General features: G+C 36.6%; 1 protein-coding gene across 1 annotated transcript in view; it reads left to right on the top strand.

Annotated features, from left to right (window-relative positions):
* The window catches only part of PATJ (PATJ crumbs cell polarity complex component), a gene marked incomplete at its 3' end in the record, with an annotated part of 366,093 nt that overhangs the window by 164,901 nt on the left and 178,027 nt on the right, over positions 1–23,165 (top strand). The window contains exon 27 of the mRNA XM_079698741.1: positions 4,084–4,183. Within this exon, the coding sequence (XP_079554867.1) occupies positions 4,084–4,183 (100 nt within the window). The remainder of the gene's footprint in view (positions 1–4,083; positions 4,184–23,165) is intronic.

Consider the following 23,165-nt stretch of genomic DNA (forward strand, 5'->3'; position numbering starts at 1 on the left):
GTGTCTATTAGGTTCCAGGCAGTGTTCTGGGTCTCACAGGTAGATGACACTTAACCAAGTAAGTGAATTCTTTGGAGAATTCAGAGGTGATTACTGCCCCCAAAGCACTCCCACTTGTGAGTTAATTGATCATACCAGAATCTACATCTCCATTACAGGATGATATTTCAGTAATTACAGGATGTACTTTACTATATTATTCTTCTCTGGAATTCTATCTTGTGCACCAAGCATTATTCTACATCCTGGAATGACAGAGCACCTTCACTCCAAGAAGTGCATAGATGAATGTGACATGTAGTGAAATAAACAGAATTATAATTGGTATGAGAGAAATATGCCCAGGGTGCTAGGGGAGAACAGGCAGGGAGACTTCCCAAAGTAGGGAGGTCAGATGATGACTGAACTATCTCTTTAACAATTATTATTGATGGAAGTAATTCCTTTTATGCATTCTTTTCATCAGTGATATTCCATATTGTGCTAGTCTTTAGAATTGGCTGATAATACTCAGGTTAATGTCCAAACATTTGTGATACACACACACACACACACACACACACACAAACACAAACATGCACAGCATGTAGACATGTGGGTATCATGCAACATTAATATAAATATTTTTATTGTTTTATATATTTTTGTTTTATATTCCACACCAATAAGATCAAGGAGATCAGGAAGAAGGTATAGGTGTTTCTAATTAAAATTACCAAATCTCTTTGACTTTGTGAATCTAGATTCTTATATAAAAATGCTTCTGAGTTAGTGGTTTCTGTGAAAAGAGATTTTATTTAAAGGCCGGCACATCTAAAGTAATATAAGTTATAGTTTCACTATTTTCTGGAAAACTCTGGGAGTACTAGATTTAAATAATGCTTATTAGTCTCTATAACCAATCAGAAAGAGATTCTTTAAAACAGGGGTCCCCAACCCCTGGGCCGCGGACCGCTACTGGTCCTCAGCCTGTTAGGAACCAGGCCACGTAGCAGGAAGTGAGTGGTGGGCAAGCGAGCGAAGCTTCATCTGCTGCCCTCTATCACTACCCATGGCTCGCATTACCGCCTGAACCATTCCCTACGGCCCCCTGCCCCTCCCCCCCCCCGCAGTCTGTGAAAAAATTGTCTTCCACGAAACCGGTCCCTGGTGCCAAAACTGTTGGGGACCGCTGCTTTAAGAGACTAAGTTTTTAATACCCCCTGAAGGTAGGAAAATATTTCATGCTCACCATGAGGTAAGAGCTTTTCTCCATTTTGGATACACAGAGCTTTCAGATACACTTTCGGCTTCCATCCTACAACTTTAACCATATGTCAAACGTAGACACAAATGCAAAAACTCTGGTCTGTGTGACAAAAAGCTGTTCTTTCCAATGGAACCAAGACATGTTCTTGTACAAAAGCACAACCAGGCAAACAGAAAGACTAATAAATAAATACGTTTGCTGTTGTCTCTCAATCAAGAGAGAATAGAGGCTTATAGAACAATATATAATAGGTCCTTATCATCCCAACAAATATTAATTGCCAGATCATAAAGCCAAACTTCATTGGTCACTTCTACTAATGGTGAATAACTTACAGCCAAAGTACACATCAGAACCAAACTTAGCTCAGTATCAGAAACAAAAACATAGAATTGGAAATTAAAAAATGGAGAAACAGTCAAAAAGGCAAAGTTCTGTTGCCTCTGGTGATTTACTGTCGGAACCAGGAAATCATGTGTATGAGTTTAAACAGCTCATGGATTGTGTATCTCAGGCATCACAGTTTCATTGGCTCTGGAAGGTGAGTCTACCAAGACTGACAAGTATAATGTAAGAAAAAATAAAAGCATGCTCTATGAAATTGTGCAGAATGTACAGGTGCCAGGTGTTTATTTAAATGACTAACAAAAGAACCAATAAGGTGGTTAGCCTAGTTCAGAGAGAATTGGAGAGAGTATTTATAATTGCTGAAAGAAAGAATGTTTAAGATTCAAATTTAGATGCAAAACTGGGTAATGTCTTACAGGGCAATGCAACTGTAATAATTCGCTAAAATAATTTACATTTCTTCCAGACAAAGCTAATATGTGGTGCTCTTGAACAAGAACGATTTATGTCATTGTCATTTTTCTAAAAGTTAGTATGTTAGGGAACCTAAACAACATGAGTGACAACCAGTTATTTACTCATTCAGCAGATAGTTAAGAGCACTCTTCTCAGAGCTGAGGATGCCATACAGTCTGTGTTGTTCTCTGCCCTCATGGAGGTTCTGTTCATCTGGCCCTCCCTGTGTATACCTTGCTCCAGCCTTTGTTGCCACAGGGAGAGCCTGGACCTGCCTACACCCTTCTCCCATGTGTTGTAGAAAGATGCCCAGGTATCTGTCAACCCAAATTCATACCATAGGGGGCCCAGAATATGCTTATCCTACATTTTTTCTGAGGGTGTTGGTAGAAGTTAAATAAATCAGTTGCATAAAAATTTCCCCTGAAATATATTTTTTAAAGTGCTATTAAAGAGAATTTGTATCTCTTTTTTTTTTTTTTTTTTTTTTTTTTTTTTTTTTTTTTTTTTGCGTTATGTGGGCCTCTCACTGTTGTGGCCTCTCCCGTTGCGGAGCACAGGCTCCAGACGCACAGGCCCAGCGGCCATGGCTCACGGGCCCAGCCGCTCCGCGGCATGTGGGATCTTCCCAGACCGGGGCACGAACCCGTGTCCCCTGCATCGGCAGGCGGACTCTCAACCACTGCGCCACCAGGGAAGCCAGAGAATTTGTATCTCTTAATACTATTTTAAAAGCTGGCTGTCCTTGTTCTGAGCATTGTCTTTCACTTAGAATGATCTGGTTCTGAGGAAAAGGTTTGCTGAAAATTCATTTGCCTTTATTATTCTTCATTTAACTCACTTTTAAGTTTTATCAAACAAGAATTAAAGACACCATGATCACATTTCTGAATTATTTTATTGCTTAACAAGTACTTTGTATTTGGCATCTTCTCTTCCTTCATCACTCTTGCATTTTATCGAGTTTTGGATTTTCTATAAATGTACAAAGTACTGTTTTGGTTAGACATTAACTTAAATAAATTTGGGTGTGTGTTTTTCTTTATGGATCCCAAATAGTGTTTTCTATTTTGGAGGAATTTATTACGTGCCTGCTTTCTGTAATGGACCAGTCATTGTCCATTTACTGAAGTGTATCCTGCCATTAGTGGCTTTGTCCTATAAAGCATAATTGATTGTACTTTATTGAAATTCTGTAGCAAAACAAATCTTAACCTGGTTATTTTGGTTTTTGTGGAGTGCTTGTGTGTATCGGCTCCCATTCTTTCCAGCAGCTTGGATCCCTCCATAGTTGGGCATGTTTTATTTTTCCCAGCGTTCAAGAAAATTTCAACATTCTGTGAAGGTAATCTGATCATAAAGTCTACTTTAATTAAACCTATTTGAACCAAATATTGATGTGCTGTATCATTTGGTGTGTAAATTTAAAGAATACTTATACAGAAATACAAAAAATATTCATCATAAAGCTTTCTCTTTCTTTTTTAAAACATTAAAATGTGTGTTGACTCTTTATAAATTGTAGATGAATACCTCTTTGGTTAGAAAATCTTGGTATTTCAAGTAGTTTTTAAAGAATGAAATCTATACCTTCTACAATTGAATAAAAAGTTTAATTATAGGATTAACACATTGGGTAGTTTTTACATTTAGACATAATTTTGAAATGTTTTTCATTTGAGTTATTTGGTCAGAGATAAAGAAAACTAAGCCTCAGCAGTGTAAAGAAAGTACATATAATTGACTTTCTCACTGGAGAAAGGAATTCATTCTTCTGGGTAGGTTAACAGTCTTAAAAGCTGTGCCTTTGAATTCCTGTTTTCTGTATTGGTGTGTTTACATCACAGAGCCACTTTTACATAATAACATAAACATAAGAGAATGAATTGTATTTATTTTACAGTCCTAGTGATGTGCTGGAAGTTGGATAGAGTCAAAATATTTACAGATTATCTTTTTTATCCTGTTTGTCATTGAGGAAGAGGTTATACAAAGACAATTAATGCTTCTCTCAAATTTTGCATCTTCAGAGGCGAGGAACTGCTCCACCTCCAATGAAACTGCCGCCTCCTTATAAAGCTCCATCTGATGACAGTGATGAAACTGAAGAAGAATATGCATTTACTAACAGTGAGTTCCTTTTCATTATTTGGGGTGGATGCAGAATTTATTATATTATGCTTTAATGATCGTTGTAAATTGTCAAATACAGTGGTATAGCTTCTTAGAAAATGTGCATGAACATATCTTGCTGAAAAAAAGTTTACATCTCCAAAACTTCTGTGACTTTATTTTCCTAAGTTTTTGTCTTTGACACTAATATAACAGAGTGAGTATCAAAGGCAGCTGGGTGGTGAACTTTTATCTACATTCCCTCCTAGTCTTACTATTTGGTTATGATTACACAAATGCTAAGAAGTCCTTGAAATTGGAGTTTGACCCATGATAATCAGAGCTGAATGTAGATTTTAGGCCTTGATTACGTGCCCTACTCAAGTGGATGGTGATATTGCCAATGCAAAATTACAGAGGGCCAACGAAGTCATAATTTTTCCTTTAGATGTCATTTCATGACATCCTTTTGCATTAGTTGTATCAAATATACATTCACATATATTTAATGGAGGCTTTATTTAAAAGAATTTATCTATCTTTTATGTATGTAAAGTATATGTAGTTTAGATCTGATTGCTGTTGTGTATGGAATTTATTTTGAGGGTGATGAAAATGTTCTAAAATTAGATTGTGATGATGGTTGCACAATTTGTGACTATACTGAAACCTACAGGATTATACATTTGAATGGGTGAATTTCATGGTTTTTGAAATTTACATATTTTAAAATAATATTTTCCTTCTATAATATAGAAAAGGAGTCTGATACAGAAATTGAAAGAGTTAAAATTCTGGCTCCAGTACTTCCTAGTGTGTGACCTTAAGCATGCCCTCTTCTATGAAAATAATGGTACCTACTTCAAAGGGGTTGTGATGAAGATTAAAATAAGGTGATAAGGACTTTAGCCTGTTGTATTGTGAATCTTCAACAAGTATTATAAAGTTGACTATAACTTTATATTTTTCTAAATATAATATATAAATGAAATATAAAAATAAATATAACTATGTAACAATTAAGTTGACTTTATAAAAACTTGGTTGTACTTTGTGATTTTACAGAACGCTTTCTCATGCATTTTCATTTGTTCAACAATCTCTGTTGAAAACCAACTGCTTTTCACTAACAGTGCTAAGTGAGTCTTCTGTGAGATAAATGAAACATAGCTCCTTGTTTTCTCTGTGGGGTCACCAGCCTGGAAGGGAGGATACAAAGGCATGGAAACAAAATTTCATAAAGGTACTTCAGTGCCTTGGTTCTCAACCTCTTTGGAAGAGCAACACATGATGGATACGACTGATACATGTGTGCGTTTGTGTAATGTAATCCCTTGTTTTGATATAGTTATTAGGGCAGCTGCAGCAGAGTGGAGATAGCTTGTTGATTATTCATAATTTCTGGGATACTAGAGTGCCTATATTTGCATGGTTGTTAGGAAACCTGGTTTAAGCATGTGACTAAGATTACATTCTAATCCTAGCTCTACCACTTAGTTGTGAATTCATGGACAAGTTTCTTAGCCTCTTCATGGCTCACACTTTGCTATCAATATGGAGGAGAGGGGATGTCTTATAATAATCTGCCTCACAGGATTGCTATGAGCATTAGAGGAAAAAGCATTTAAAGAACTTAGTATAAGGATTGTGATACCTAGTAAACACTCTGGTACCATGTGCCAGGTCTTCATATGTGTTAATAACTCTATCAACATAATAACTTTGTGAGGTCTCTAAATGTACAAATAAAGAAACAGGCTCAGAGAAATTAAGGAATATGTCAAAAATTACACAGCCAATAAATAGTGGACATGGAGTTTAAATCCAGGCACTGACTCCAGAGTTGGTACTGTTTGTCATCTACTCTTCCCATTACTTAAAACATTACTATCCCAGAAATAGGAACAAAGTGACTTGGGGTTATCTAGTGAATATCACTTTGATACCATTAGATAGACAGAGCAGTTCCCCAGAGTTCCAAGGCCATGTGTACATGTGTGTTCACAGCACACATTCACAGAGTTAGAGGGGTTCAGGAACGGCATTGATTTACACTGAAAGCTGATACAGTAAGTCCCCTACATACAAATGAGTCCCATTCTGAGAGCACATTCGTTAAGTCCAATTTGTTCATTAAGTCCAGCAAAGTTAGCCTAGGTACCCAACTAACAATCAGCTTATATAGTACTGTACTGTAATAGGTTTATAATACTTTTCACACAATAATACATAAAAAACAAACACAAAAAATAAACATTTTTAATCTTACAGTACAGTACCTTGAAAAGTACAGTAGTACAGTACAACAGCTGGCATCCAGGGGCTGGCATCGAGTGAACAGGCAAGAAGAGTTACTGACTGGAGGAGGGAGAGGAAGTGGGAGATGGTAGAGCTGAAGGATCATCAGCAATGGGAGATGGAGGGCAAGCTGCAATTTTACTCATGCCTGACGTTGACGGCACAGGTTCTGGTTCCTTGCTGGATTCAATTCTGTCTAACGTCTTGAAAAAAGATCCAGGATGTCTGGGTAGTAGCTCTTTTTTTCTCGTCACAGATGACACAGTAGCACTGGATTGCATTCTGAATGGCTGCTGCAACCTTTGTGTACCATTCTACCTTTGGGTCCTGTGCCTCAAAACTAACAGTGCCTCCTCAAATACAGAAAATCCCCTTGCCACTTCCTGCATCATGAATCTCTTCGGTTCTTCAGTTACTTCTTCCTCTTGTCTCTCTCCATCCTTTCTCTGGGCCTCCAATTCCATCAGGTCTTCATTAGTAAACTCCTTGTGTTTCACAGCAAGGAATTCAAAGAAGTCGTCCTCTTACAGATCTAGTTTGAAATACAGATACTGTACTACTGTAGTCTATACAGTACCTTTCAGTAAAGTACACAAAAGCACAACCACTTGTGGAGGATGCACACACATGACAATGTACACAACACACATGAACTAACTTACATGATTGGACATGCAAATGTACGTTCACATCTTTGAAAGCTGGCAGCTTGAAGGTTCATATGTAGGGGACTTACTGTATAGACTTCTAATATCAAATTCATCTCCTAGATCAGCTCGGTGCTTTGTGACCGACTGGAGGGGTGGGATAGGGAGGGTGGGAGGGAGGGAGACACAAGAGGGAAGGGATATGGGAACAGATGTATATGTATAACTGATTCACTTTGTTATAAAGCAGAAACTAATACACCATTGTGAAGCAATTATACTCCAATAAAGTTGTAAAAAAAATAATAACTCAGAAATAATCTCTGTAATAATGGTACCATGTCACCTACTGAGATAATAAAAATTAAGCAAAAAAAAAAATTCATCTCCTAATTATGACATTTCACAAATTCTCCAGCAAATCTGGGCTGTGAATATGACTTTCCATTCATTTTGCTCCCCATTTTTTCCCTTCCCATTGAATTTTCTGTTAACCTTCTCCAGAAGGGTTTGAACCGTATGGAGCTATGAGGTGGTTCACATTTAAAATGTAGATGAACCTAAAGCCTCTAGCTTTCCTGTATTTCTCCTGATATGGATCTGGTGAATTTTTCTTTGCTCCTCAACTCTTATTAAATGAATACTCCGCTCATCTTTCCAAAACTAAAAGCAAATTGGTTCACTGTTTTATCAGATTCTTATTGTCCCAAAACTAAGCATTTCTTTTTACACTGGTGAAAGTATGATTATGTAACTTTCCCATGGTCCAGGACTAGGAAGTGGAAGGCTGGAATCCAAGCCGTAGGCCTACCAGGAAGTGATGATTATATTAGAGAGATCACCGACGTGAGATACTCATGATTCTAAAGTGTAGTTTAATCTAACTTAGGTGAGCTTTGGCAAGTTACTCATTTACAAAGTTCATCTGGTCAAGAAATACTTATTGAGTGAGTATTTTAGGTGGGCAGACACTGTTTTAGATGTTGGGAACACAGCAGGGAACAAGATCTCTCATTAACTTATATTCTAGAGAGGGAGAAAGCTTATAAACAATAAGATAGTTTAAATATTGATAAGTACTGTAAATAACTAAATAAAACAAGGTAGTGTGAGAATAAATCCCTTGGAGGAGGCAACATTAAGTGGAATGGGTAAGGAAGGCCAAGCAAGGTAGGACCCAAATGACAAGAAGGAACCAAAGAGCTGACATTTTAGTCATCATATTGATCAGATTTTTTTTCAGACTGTGATCCACAGTAACATATATTTTATTTAACAACCGAATATAGATGTGCGCCTACACAGGACACACACACTAACATGCATATATAATTGAAACAAAAGTTTCATGAAATATAACTTACCTTTATAACATATGAAGAATTTATTCATTTTCTATACTATTTTTTTTTTTGGCCGCACTGCATGGCTTGTCGGATCTTAGTTCCCTGCCCAGGGATTGAACCTGGGCCCACAGCATTGAAAGGGCTGAGTCCTAACCACTGGACCACCAGGGAATTCCCTCTGTACTATTTTATTTCACTTTTTAAAATGCTGTTAGCAACTTGTTTTTTTTCTTGATCGACTAATGAGTCGCAACCTGCAGTATGAAAACCACAAATCTGTGGTTTTCAAACTTCAGTGTACATCAGAAGCACCTGTTGAGCTTGTTCAAACACTAATTGCTGACCCCTACCCCCAGTTTCTAATTTCTTACATCTGGGAGCACCCAGTAATTTGCATTTCTAGGTGATGCTGATACTTCTGATCCAGGGCCGACCTTCTGAAAACTGCTGATCTGGATGGTATTAAACTCACGGGAGCGGGTGAGGTAGAGAAGTGTGTATAGACAGCAGCAAGAAGGGAACCCAGCACATGCCTAGCATAAGAGCATCTTAGCATAAGAACACTCTGAGGAGACTGTAGAATTAAGTAGTTTAAGAGAATGTGTTTCAAGAAAGGTTCTGTCACTGAACCTCAGTGGTCAACTGTGGAATGATTCCGAGAGGTTGGAGACAGAATAGTAACCCTTGAACTTAGCAACATGGGGTTGCTGAGGAAGAACAGAAAGAGGATACTTGGTAAAATAACCAAGGGAGTTATTGTTCAGGTTGTTGTGAGAATTCAGTGTTACAGCCAACGCAGGCATGCCTCCTTTTATTGTGATTCACTTGATTGCCCTTCACAAATGATTGTGTCTCTTACTAATTGGTTTGTGGCAACCCTGCATTGTCAGATAATAGTTAGCATTTTTTAGCAATGAAGTGTTTTTTAATTAAAGTATGTACATTGCTTTTTAGACATAATGCTATTGCTTACTTCGTAGATTGCAGTGTAGTGTAAACATAACCTTTATATGCATTGGGAAGCCAAAAAATTGGTGTGACTCACTTTATTGCGGTGATCTGGGACGCAACATCTCCCACATATACCCGTATAGACAGGGTGTTACATAACAGGCATTTATATTATAGATCACTCATCTTACACAGTTGAACATATGACATTCTAGTGTCTAATTTCCATAAGGAGTCTTACAACCATCTTAATAATGAAAATTTCTTGAACTTTAATTAAGAATTATGAAACAGTTAAAAATTAAGAAACAATATCCACATAAATGCTTAGCTGTTGACCAAACTACTATTATCAGACCTGCAGGATTTGTCAAAGGAAGGTATCAGTGGTGCAGAACTTTTTACTTTATGGTATAATCTTTAATACCTAAATTTAAAGCTTGATTGCCCTGTCAGAAGTTTAAGATCATTGAGTGCATGAAATGATCACTCAGTTCACTATCACATGGTGACTTTCTAATCTTTGTTTCTGGCCTTAAACTCACTCTGATATCCTGACCCAAATTTTCAGTTGGCTGTTGGAAAGATGCCATATCTTTATTATCGTTCTTTCTACAATGGATCAACAAATGTAGATGAATCTTCTTTCGCAATCTCTTCTCATATTTGTAGTTTCCTTTGTATTTTTATTACCACAATTTTAGTAACTATATGGTAGTAGCCCCAGTGTATTTAATACCTACTGTGTGCCATAAATTCTCCCCAGATCTTTAAGTGCATTCTCAGAAGAGCCTTTGAAAGGAGATATCTCTTCTGCTGATTTCAGCTTCATGTCGCATTATTTGGAAAACCTTGCCCGACTCCTTCTTCTAATACTTATTCCTGTATTTTTCTTTCATCGTATTAACAAAATGTAATTATTTATGTATTTATTAGATTAATCTGTCTCCCCCACCAAATCTCTAAGTTCCATGAGGCTAGTTACCCTCTGTTTTGGCCTGGCACATTATAGAAATTCAGTATTTGGGGCAAATTAACGAAAGAAGGTATGTGACTCGCATAGTTACATGGGGGTGCACTGAAAACCCAGGTGTGCTCCTGATGCCTCGGAGGTACCCTTTCTCCTGAACTGTACCATCGCAGTTTTAGAGCATTCTGTCCAGAACAGCTTGACATCTCTTTCTCAATATGCCACCCATTACTTTATCGAAAAGTTTCGATCCCCAGGGGGATTTGCCACAGTCTCCAGAAAGTCCTGCTTTGTTCACCTTCGATCCCAGAAGTTAAATGCTTTTATATCACTTGGGTGATTCTAACCTGTTGGCTTTCACTCTTTCCATTATAGTTTTAAACTGCAGGGAGCAGAAGGTTTGGAATGACTTTCTGTAACATAAGAGAGTGAAGCAATGAGAATCACACAATAGACATGTCTCTCTTTTTTTTTTTTTTTTTGGCGGTACGTGGGCCTCTCACTGTTGTGGCCTCTCCCGCTGCGGAGCACAGACTCTGGACGCGCAGGCCCAGTGGCCATGGCTCACAGGCCCAGCTGCTCTGCGGCATGTGGGATCCTCCCGGACCGGGGCACGAACCCATGTCCCCTGCATCGGCAGGCGGACTCTCAACCACTGCGCCACCAGGGAAGCCCAGACATGTCTCTTGATGTCTATTAAATCCTAGGAATTCAGAATATAATTGACTTGTTTGACACCTGGCTTTTTAGTGCTGTAACAGATGTGAATGGAACCTCATGCGGACGGTCTCTTAAAGCCCTTTCTTTATCCTTTAATTCTAGAATAGCATACTCTCCTGAGGTATTTTGTTTTTCCACCTTTTTTTTTTTTTCCTCTGTAAGGATCTGGTTTAATTATGACAGTGATACATCTTTATGGCATTTTGCTCAGATTCCTCCATCCCCCCAATTATATGTCATGATATAATATTTGGTATAAGAAATATATTTGGGTTATGAAGCATAATAAAATTAGCTCATGAACCACACCATGCAAATAAAAATTAGATTACAGATACCTTGCATCTTTGTGTTTTACTTTAATTCTTATTGTTTTTATTTCAGTTGTTTTTCAGGATAGGATACTAGCTAAGACCTTCTGAAATGTGATTTATTAGCAAATCACTCAGAGTCACACTATGTGTAAGTTTAGAGCTTTTTAAAAAACAATAACTTTATTTAGATATAATCCACATTACCATACATCTACTTAAAGTGTCCAATTCAGTAGCTTTTCGTATATTTAGAGTTGTTTAACCAGCACCACTATCAACCACCCCCCAAACCCTGCTCATTGGACGTCACTCTTCTTTACCATATTTATTCAAAAATTCCTTACATTCATGTATAAAATACACACACACACATATTTTAATTTTTTAAAAAGACTTCATAAATAATATTCCTGTGTTCCCATGGAGTGGTCTGGGGAACCTGTCCCAAACCTCTCTTCCTCTTACAAAAAACGCCCCCAAAACTGCATTTAAATTTGGAAGAAGACAAAGATGCCTGCTAGTCCCACTGTCCTCAAGAATCTAGCAGTGCAATAAGATCACCTCCTCTTCCCAGCTCAAAAAACAAACAAAAAACAAAACCAGAAAGAGAAAAACAATATTATTCACAGATAATACAGTTGTCAATCTCAAAAATTCAAAACCTAAAATAATCTTTTAGCAAGAGTAAGTCAGGCTATATATTAATTGCACATATGAAAAAAATCTTCTAATCAGTATTATCTACTTAGAAAATATGATAGAAATTTCCTAATAGAAATAACAGAGAAACTTTTTAAAAACCCAGTAATAATACAATTAGAAATGCAAATCATGGCAATGACCCATAACTTTTGAGTCATTTACTGTTTGGCAATGTGATGAAAGCTATAAACCTACCCTCAAGAAATATGTATGCAGATGCACAGAAACATTGTCACCCACAACCCCTCCCCCCCACCACACACACAATTTTAAATAGTCATCATTTTGCCTATTTAGTGGAAGTCCTGAAACCCATTTAAGGTAATTCGAATCTAAATCCTAAGAATATATAGGCATTTTTTTAAAAATATGAGAATTTCATTGAACATTGATTTGGAAATGAAATGCTAGGCAATTTTGGAAAAGAAAAATATTGAGAGGAGGGGGACACATGCTTCCTATACTTACTAGTATCTGAATATATTCTAAACTGGTGTTTTTCAAACTCAATCTGGAGCTTTTAGAAATGAGTGGGAGAGTTTTGACCTGTCTGAAACAGTGTTTCTCAACCTTGATTACTGACATTTTAACCTTTAATTCTTTGCTGTGGGGGACTGACCCTTACCTTGTAGGATGTTTAACAGCATCCTTGATCTCTGCTCACTAGATGCTAGTAGCCTCTTCCTCCCACCCCAGTTGTGACAACCAAAAATGTCTTCACACATTGCCAAGTGTCCCCTGGTCTAAATGGATGGGATATTCTACTGTTATTTATTAGTTGGGGTGCCAAGGGCACTGCATTGTATGGGATAATCTTGTACAGTAAAGAATTCTCCTGCTCAGAGTACCAGTAGCACTCGAGATTAGAAATATTCTTTAAAACTACAGTAATTAAATCAGTTTAGTATTTGCATTTGAAATGATCCTGAAATAGACCCAGGTGTCTTATAAAAAGTCTAAGATTTTAAAAAATATACTCTTGGTACAGGGAAAGGGTTTCCATATTATTATAATAACACTGTAAAAGAAAATAGTAAGCTGGCTTATATAAAAATTAAAATATATACACCCATATTTTTGTATACATATATATTCAGAGGAGAAGGACATGTACAACAATAGAAAAACAAGCAAGTATCAGCCATTGTGTGATAGATTTGAGCAACAAGTACAAAAAGTCTGTTCAGCCTCACTAACAATGAGAGATATGAAAATTAATAAAAAATCAGATTTTTTATCCCATCAAATTACTTAAGATTTTAAAAATTACTGTTGCTCATTGTTGGAGAGGTTGTAGAGAAAAGGAGTTCTTTTATACTGTTGGTAGGAATTTGAATTCATGTTATCTCTTTCTAGAGACTCATTTGGTGGCACATATAAAAAATTTAAATGTGCATATTCTTTGAATAATTCAACTTCCAGTGATATATCTTAAGGAATTTGTTGCCCATGTGAATGTGTGTCTGTGTGTATATATACCTACAAAGAAGTTTGCTGCTGCATTTTTCACTAGTAGCAATTAGATCAATACATGTTATAAGAAATTAATACATACTATAGCCTTAAGTCAGTTAATCTCTAAGCATTTCTAGCCATTTGACCTGGAACAAGTTGCATATCTTTCCCTTAGTTTCCTCATTCGTAAGATGGGGATGATAATAGTACTCCTTGCACTGGGTGCTTGTGAGAGACTGGAAGAAATGATGTATATAACGTGCTTATATGGGAAGTGACACATACATAGGAGGTACTCCAGAATGTTAGCTGCTACCTTTTATTATTATCAATAGCAATACAACATTCTTCAGTGTTTGCCAAATATTGCCATTACAGAATGAAATTCTGGCATAAGTATATATTAAAAATTTTATCCAGAAGTTTTTATATATTTTTTTAATTTTATAAATCAGTCTTTTGAAGTTTAACATTATTATGTAGGAACATTACTTTATTAACACTGTCTACTACTGACGGTTCCTTGATCACTGTTGACTATTGTGACATGTTATACTTTCACTTTCAATGGAGGTCATTGGAAGAGAAAGATATTTTGGAGTACTTCATTTTTCTTTGATACTTTTTGTCATCTTATTCTTTATTTTCCCTGGACCAAAGGTGGAATTATCATAGAAGGATTTATTTCTGATTTTGTAATTTTTCCTTCCCATGGAATTTCAGTGTTGTAAGGTTGGCGTTTTACTTGCATTTCATTCCTCCCAGTGCGGGAAGAATACACAGGAGAAATTTTTGAGAAACATTCATGGTCCAAAATGAATGAATATAACAAAACAGAAACAGACTCACAGATATAGAGAACAAACTAGTGGCTCCCAGTGGGGAGAGGAAAGATAAGTGTAGGGGATTAAGAGGTACAAACTACTAGATATAAAATAAATAAGCTGTTACAAGGATATACTGCACAGCACAGGGAATATAGCCAGTATTTTTATTAACTTTAAGTAGAGTATAATCTATAAGAATATTGAATCACTATGTTGTACACATGAAACTAATAGAATATTGTAAATCAACTATACTTCAATAAATTTTTTTTAAATTCATGGTCAAATAGAATTTAAAAACTAAAAATACAGCTTTTATTTATTTATTTATTTATTTATTTATTTATTTTTGGCTGCATTGGGTCTTTCATTGCTGCGTGCAGAGTTTCTCTAGTTGTGGCGAGCAGGAGCTACTCTTCCTTGAGGTGCGCGAGCTTCTCATTGTGGAGGCTTTTCTTATTGCAGAGCATGGGCTCTAGGCACGCAGGCTTCAGTAGTTGTCACACACGGGCTCAGCAGTTGTGGCTCTCGAGCTCTAGAGTGCAGGCTCAGTAGTTGTGGTGCACGGGCTTAGTTGCTCCGCGGCATGTGGGATCTTCCTGGACCAGGGATCGAACCCGTGTCCCCTGAATTGGCAGGTGGATTCTTAACCACTGCGCCACCAGGTAAGTCCCTAAAAATACAACTTTTAAAGGTTACTTTGTTTAATATCAGTGCTAGTTTGCTGAACAATCCTACAAAGTTTATGACATGATTTAATCTCATGCTTTGTAGTATTTAAATATTTAAAAAATCAACAAAATCAACATTTGTTGATTCACAAAGGTTATAATCTTTGTAGAGGTAATTCTCAATATTCATATAACTGTCAATATATTTTTCTACTTAACCTTTTAAAAAATTCCATAATTTTAATACAAAAATCAGCTTTTATCCTTATCTTTATTTGTGGTATTTTACTCTTGTAATAGTAAACAAACATTTATACTTTGGTAAGCTGATAAAATTTCAACATGTCAAGCACATAAAGAAATTTTTCATTCCAAGTTACATCAAGAATGCTAACCTAGCATTTCTATTCTAGAGAATAGCCTTGTTTGAATCACTGTCATTAATACAGTTTTTATTGTTAATCCATGTTGCCCCAGGATTATTGATCTTTCACTGGTTCAGAGGTGCCTGAATGATACCCAAGCGTCTCTCAGATCTTTGGCCTTCTGGAAGCAAAGCCAAATCGCAGATTTCAGTCAAATTCTAAGGCCACAGCTGAACTTTATAGAATCCTTAGTATTTTTTCATCGAAAAAAGTCCAGAAGCATGCAGGTCAAACTGCTTCGAGAGGGCAGTTTTGAGAAGAAGCTTCTACTATTTATTTGATCCACTTGAATTTTGTATAACAAAATATGTTTATTTGGAAAAAAAAAGCATTTTGTCTTACAGCTCAATAATAAGAAAACAAGCAACCCAATTTTTAAAAATGGGCAAAACTTGAAATGACATTTCACCAAAGAAGATATATAAATGGCTAGTAAGCACTCGAAAAGGTGCTCAACATCATTAGTTTATTAGGGAAATGCAAGTTAAGCCACTACACATCCACCAGAATGATTTTAGTTAAAAAAACAGACATACAGCTAGAACCCTCATAGACTGCTGGTGGAAATGTAAATTGATACAGCCACTTTGGAAAATGGTTTGGCACTTTCTTAAAAAGTTGAACGTAAGTTTACCATAGAACCCAGCAATTCTACTTCTAGGTATACACCTAAGAGAAATGAAAACCTATGTCCACGCAAAGACTCCTACATGAATGTTCACAGCAGCATCATTCATAGTAGCCAAGAACTGGAAATAGCCAAATGTCCGTCAACTGGTGAATGGATAAACAAAATGTTGTATATCCATACAGTGGAATATACTCTTCAGTAATAAAAAGGAGCAAAATACTGATACATGCTCATTATCCTAAGTAAAGGAAGCCTGATGCAGGAGACTACATACTATATGATTATATTTATATAAAATAAACACATTTTTAGGACAGAAAGCAGGCCAGTGGTTACCTAGAGTTTGAGTTGTGTTTGGGCTTGAAGGAATTTTTTAGTAGAATGTTCTAAAACTGAGTTGTGGTGATGGTTGCACAGCTCTATAAGTTTACTAAAAATCATTGAATTGTGTGCTTGAGTGAATTTTATGTTGTGTAAATTATACTAAATAAAGCTGTTAAAATTATTTCAAAGTTAAGCATCATCTTACACTAAAGAACCACACCTGTAAAGGATAGTTAAAACTTATTAATTATAAAAAGGTCTCTGTTAAAGGAAGAGGGCAATCAAATAGCAAATTACTATAAAAAAGGGAGCAGAGGTATCTTAATCAATGGGTTCCTTGATGATGATGGCATTTAAGAACCATCAAGTTCAACTGGTCTAACTAATTTTACAGTCCAGGATCCTAAGACCCAGAGCAATTAATTTGCCCCGGGTCACAGAATTAGTTATTGTTGAGGTCAGTACTGGAATCTAGGTCTTATTTTCGGGCCACATTTAGGCTCTCCCTTCAGTGCCTTCGTATGTGCACCATGCTACTTTTTAAATTTATTTATTTATTTATTACTATTATTATTATTTTGGCTGCGTTGGGTCTTCATTGCTGTGCGCGGGCTTTCTCTAGCTGTGGCGAGCAGGGGCTACTCTTTGCTGTGGTGCGTGGGCTTCTCATTGCGGTGGCTTCTCTTGTTGCAGAGCACAGGCTTTAGGCACGCGGGCTTCAGTAGTTGTGGCTCATGGGTTCTAGAGCGTGGGCTCAGTAGTTGTGGCGCATGGGCTTAGTTGCTCTGCAGCATGTGGCATCTTCCTGGACCAAGGCTCGAACCCATGTCCCCTGCTTTGGTAGGCGGATTCTTAACCGCTATGCCACCAGGGAAGTCCCCATGCTAATTTTTAACATGAAGTACACTCATGATTAATGAAGATTTGTTGAGCAACTAGTCATTCTTTCTGTTTAAAAAAATTTTTTTGTTTGTTTCCTTGTGGGCTCTGTAGTTGATCTCTACCTGGCCTATAGATGTCACTAAAATCAACAGCAGTTATTACCAAGGATTTAAAGAATGTTAAGAATACTCACCTCATAAGCAAACAGCGTTCATTAGTGGCTTCTAGTGGTCTTTCCATGTTCATTTTACTACTAAATATATGAATGTATTTGCTCTCTCCTTTTTTTTTTGACACTGCAAAGTAGGATGGGAAAGATTAAGACATAAAAGCTAAAATTTAATTTTTCAGTTTCCTATAAATTCTTTTTCTCATTTCCTATAGTTAATTATCCTTTTCTGGACCCTTCTCTTTATAATTAAGTAAAATAAATGGAATTCTTATTCTAGCCCTATAATTGGAGACTGGTGAACATTGCTTTCTATTTCAGTTGATTTTTTATTCTGAAAACTTCTGAAGCTTCAGTCATTGAAATAATTTGGATGCATTTATGGGAACTATAATTAAAGAAATGTATTGTTTTAAGATCTCTTGAGAACCATTTAAATTATGTTCAGGTGTTCTTGACCTTATATTACCCATCCATTTATTTAATCAGTGATCAGATAGATGACTGCTTATTCCACATTTTACAAAGAAAGTTCAGAAGATACTGTAGTGATTGATAGAAAGGTAATCCTGAAGCAATTGCGGTTGGTTATATGATTATATTAAGGTCTGCTGGAGTTGGGGTGGGATAGGCGGTGCAGTGTAGCATTTTAAGTGAAGTTGAAGAAACCTCAGCCATTTCTCTAGTGATTTCTCTGAAGCTTCTGGGGGTTTTTTTTCCCCCATAATTTTTTTTTTTTTTTTCCTCAGAAAGCTAACTTGAAGACTTGACTGCTTAAATAGAATCGTTACTGCACGTTTAGAATGTTACTGAGACACAAATGAATCTCGCTAGGGGATATGCGTGTTCAATGTGGTTCACCAGTTTCTTTGTTATAAAAATGATTCAGTGCTGTGAGCAATAGGAGAAAGTTGATGACCGACTCTTCCCTTCACTTCAGAAAGGCTAAATCGACTGCTGTTTCCTTTTAATCTGCATTAGAAAGATGCAACTAATGTGAAGAACTATTTCTCAGCAGGAAAACCGGGTCATTAAAATGATATTAATTGAAGCTGGCCACAGAATAAATGGTTGCGTTTATATTGCCTCCTGCTCTGGAATAGAGCTATCATCCTGATGCGAGCAGGGTAACCGAGTGCCACAGTCGACAGCGTGAAGCATCCGAGGGTCAGATGTTGGAAACCCGGGATTTTGCTTCTCCCGGCAGACTTTCCTAGGCAGCTCACCTGCTTGACAGATGTGACTGTTAGCTTGAGGGGTAGCTGGAAATTAGCTTAATTGGTTGCTTCTCATGATAGAAATAGACTGACAACTTGCCCTGAAGGAGAATAAAATCTGAGGGGGAAAAGAAAATAGGCCCAAGGTCAACAGAAGAGAGAGCACAGAGTCTGTGGTGAGGATTTGAGCTGCTTCCAGCACTGAATGTTTATCAGGAATGCAGATACCCTGAAGGGAACACTGGTACAGCAATGGTCCAAGGGGGTTTCCCAGGTAAGAGATCTGTGCCTCTGTGATCTGGGGTTCTTTTGGAATGCAGTCTTCAGCCGTTTTAGTGTTGATGCAGAATGTTGTTTTAAAGGTTTGAACAACGGTAAGCTAAGGCATTTATCTTCAGTCAGAGAGTGAGGGTACATATGCATGTGCAAAGCAATTGTGTATTAGAAACGAACCTTTAAAAATTTCCTTTCATGTGTGTTGTAACTGGAATCGTCCCTATGTTTTTGAAAAGTGGAACAATTTATCAGACTGTCAGGAATATACTAGTAGTTTCAGTGCCAAAATTCTTAACACTGTGTTCATGCAGTATCCTCTCAGGATTGTAAATGAGAAGTAGATTTGTGGACATTTATTATTGTTGTTGTTATTTGTGACTTCACCATAATCAAAGGGGATGCTTTACATTAGAACAAGGTTATTCTGATTAATTTTTAAAAAGCTGATCATTCAGCATTTTGTTGTAGATAAAAGCAAAATATCATTAAGAAATCCCAGTAGTAAACAAAAGGCTGCTTTTTCTTAATTGTAAGCTAGCACCTTAAATAAGTATTATTTGCTAATTGTGATTGAGGTCCCATTCATCGAAACCTACAAATTCAAATTCATAGGGGTGGGGGCTTAGCACTTGGAAGTATTATCAGGAACTTCCTTGTTAGCATATGGTTCTTGGAATCATTGCTAGGTTGGTAATATAATTACATGCAGTAACATGCTCTCTTTAGTGTATGCTTTTGTCCTGACTTTTGAAAATTAATTTATTAACATCAGAGCTCCTTTTTTATCCAAGTAAGATATGGACTGTTTAGACATAATAGGGGTCTTCTTGTCTAAGCATTTATCGCCTAAGGGAGGCAGTTGTAAACTCAAAGCGTTAGACATCACATTGTAGCCTTTTTCTTTTCAGCAGTGCACACGCAAATTAGGTTATTTCTACTGCAACAGCAGGATACGTGCTACATTCCTGATGTAAGCTAGCAAGCCTTATTCCTGGCTATGCTGTCAAAATAACTGAGCCAGAACTTTTGTTTTGTCTAAAATATAATTTAGTGTTGAAGTCCTGAGCTATCTAGTATCCAATTTTGTGATTTTGATTTAGAGGAAAGGTTATAGCTCTTAAATGGATGCGTCACAGATTCCTTGTAGTGACAACTGTCCATAGTATGTTTCTTCCCATTCTATAGTTGGAATTGCTTTCAAGTATCTAAATGTCATCTTTTTAATACTACTTCTCAAACTTGTATTGACAAGGCAGCTGTAAGAATGATCCTGAATATCTGTGGACCCTCCCTGCTTTTCATCAGAGTCCTTAGAGCAGTTTGTTCATTTTCCTTTTGTTTTAGGATGTTTCTTTATTTTATTTTATTTTAATTTTTATTTTATATGGGAGTACAGTTGATTTACAATGTTGTGTTAATTTCAGGTATACAGCAAAGTGATTCAGTTATACATACACATATGTCTGTTCCTTTTCCATTTTTTTTAGGTTATTATGGAATATTGAGTAGAGTTCCCTGTGCTATGCAGTAGGTCCTTGTTGATGATCTATTTTATGTATAGTAGTGTGTATATGTTAATCCCAAACTCTTATTTTTCCGGATTGAAAATACATGAGTGCTTTAGTTTTCTCAGTGTAACCTGCTATCCCTGATAATTTCCTTAATTTCTGTCTCATCATTGTGAAGTTGCCACTGTCCAGGCTTCATAAACCCCAGTAGAACCCTCAGGATTCCCCACAGTGGGTTTTCCAGAAATCGAATAGAGTACATCTAGTCAGTAGGAATTTCTGTGTCTTTTGCATTTTATTCAAAAAATATATAACTCAATTTTTAAAGAATGTTATTCACTATAAATATGTCTTATAAATAGACATATGTTTGTGTTATATGTGTTACTTTTCCAGGATTCCTGGCCAGGATTAACTGTTCTTGATTTTCATAATAAATATACACAGCATTTATTAAAGGTTCCTATTTCTGTATACACTTTTAACTCCAAAGTATTTAATGCTTTGTAATAGTCTTTATATTACTTTCACTGCTCAGCATTCAGTTGATTTCAGAAGCATCTTTCTATTTCATGTCTCTTTTTGACATGTTCTACAAAAAGTTATACTTAGGATGATAAATAAAGGATGAGGCCTCAGTCTGTAGAGAATTTACTTTTTCTTTTGTACTTACTTAGAAATGTTATTTTAAATGGGTTTGTGCTGCTTTGATATCAGTGGTTTCATGTTGCTTTAAAGTATTTCAAGTTTGCATATATGAATTTAGGTTATACACTCATCCTTTTAATTGATCCAGTGTTGAACAAAGAAAGTATTATAATTTGAATTAGAGAGAGAGTGTGTCAAAAATTAAGTAGTATTTAAAGTTATTTCCTTGAGAGACTGCCTCTGTTTTGGTGAATATAATGGGGAGGGAAGCTAAGAAATATTACTCTTAGGTTTCTATTATATTCTCTTTAGATAGTTATGTTATGTGTGTGGGTTTTTTTATGTCACATTTATCTCTTTTCCTTTACATTTACGATATGTCAAGACTCTTAAGATACATAGTGTGAAGGATTCATTTTGTATATTCTGAACATATCCCAAGTCAGTTAGTCTTATTATTCCCATTTTATAGATAGTAAAACTCTTTTTGAAAGAAGGCTTGGAGTGGTTTATCCACGGGTTGGTAGAAGTATGACATAACCTCAGTTACTATGATGATATAACATTAAAAAATTTTGGAGCCCAATTCAGTCCTAAGCCTATGGGGAGAAACATGCTAATCTGATCTCTGCCCTCAAGAAGTTTACGATCTTCCTAAAAAAAGAAAATGTGGATAGGTGCAGAAGCAGATGTATTGGAAGGCCCTCAGGAAGAGACTGAGCTTGAGAAGTGGGTAGGATGGGCAGGAGTGTGGCAGCTCCAGACTTGGGAGTCCACTAAAAGGTGAAGAAGTATTCCAAGGCAGGTGCGTAGGAGGGAGAGGGCAAAGACGATCTGTACCAAGAGGGGATACACGCGGGAAAGCAGAATGGGTGAATCAAGATCAGATGTTAGAGGAATAAGAATGCTAAAACTTAAAGCACAAGAATTTGCTATTTTCTGAGGTGTGAATTATAGTGATAGCTAACCCATGGAGACTACATTTCAGAATGGTGACATAAAATTTCATTTTATTTATTTACTTTTTTTTGCATACTTACGTTCTAGGCACTGTTCTGAATGCTTTACATTAATTATTTTCTTCAATTCATATACTTTTATGAGTTTCTTTTTCGAAGTCTCATTTTATAGATGAAGTGCAAATCCTGTACTTTTAACAAGTTTTTTTTTCTTTTCTTTTTTTTTTTTTTTTTTTTTTGTGGTACACGGGCCTCTCACTGTTGTGGCCTCTCCCGTTGCGGAGCACAGGCTTCTGGATGCGCAGGCTCAGCAGCCATGGCTCACGGGCCCAGCCGCTCTGCAGCACGTGGGATCTTCCCAGACCAGGGCACGAACCAGTGTCCCCTGCATAGGCAGGCGGACTCTCAACCACTGCGCCACCAGGGAAGCCCAACAAGTTTTAATTTTACATATTTTCGAGGATCTTCTCAAGTAATCCATTGCATTGGCAAAGACAAATTGATTACTATCATTCTTTTCAGTAATTGGGCAAAAGACATGTAATTAGAATTCAAAAAAAAAAAAAGAAGTTCCAAATTCTTAAAAATGTTTATTGTATTCTTCAGCAAACCACATTTTAATGTTGAAAGTTCCAATTTAAAAGAAAAAGCCACAAACCAAATGAAGCTGAATTGGGGAAAAATACAGTAATGGAGGTGTGCCATTAGTCTTCAGGGTATACCTCACCATTGCATCACACACAGCAGGGCATGAATCAGGCTTCCCAGCGTAAACAAATTTCTTTTCCATTACTGAAAAATTTCTACATTTGGAGAAGAAATAGCAAGTCTCCTGATGCTGACAAGAAGGGAATGGGTAAGTATCTAAGGTTAATCAGATGTTTAGATGAAATTTTTTAAAATTTATGAGTTGTTCAGTATTTTCGTGTTCATCCTAGGCGAGATGGGAATGTATTAGCATTTTGGTAAATGTTTTGAATTGCATTTGGGTTTTGGTTCAGTGTTGCCTGTACCTGTTTCAGGTTTTCAATATTTGCTTTCTCAAGTCTTTCAAAAGCCA

This window comes from Hyperoodon ampullatus (assembly GCF_949752795.1).
Source record: "Hyperoodon ampullatus genome assembly, chromosome: 2".
Lineage (NCBI taxonomy): Eukaryota > Metazoa > Chordata > Mammalia > Artiodactyla > Ziphiidae > Hyperoodon > Hyperoodon ampullatus.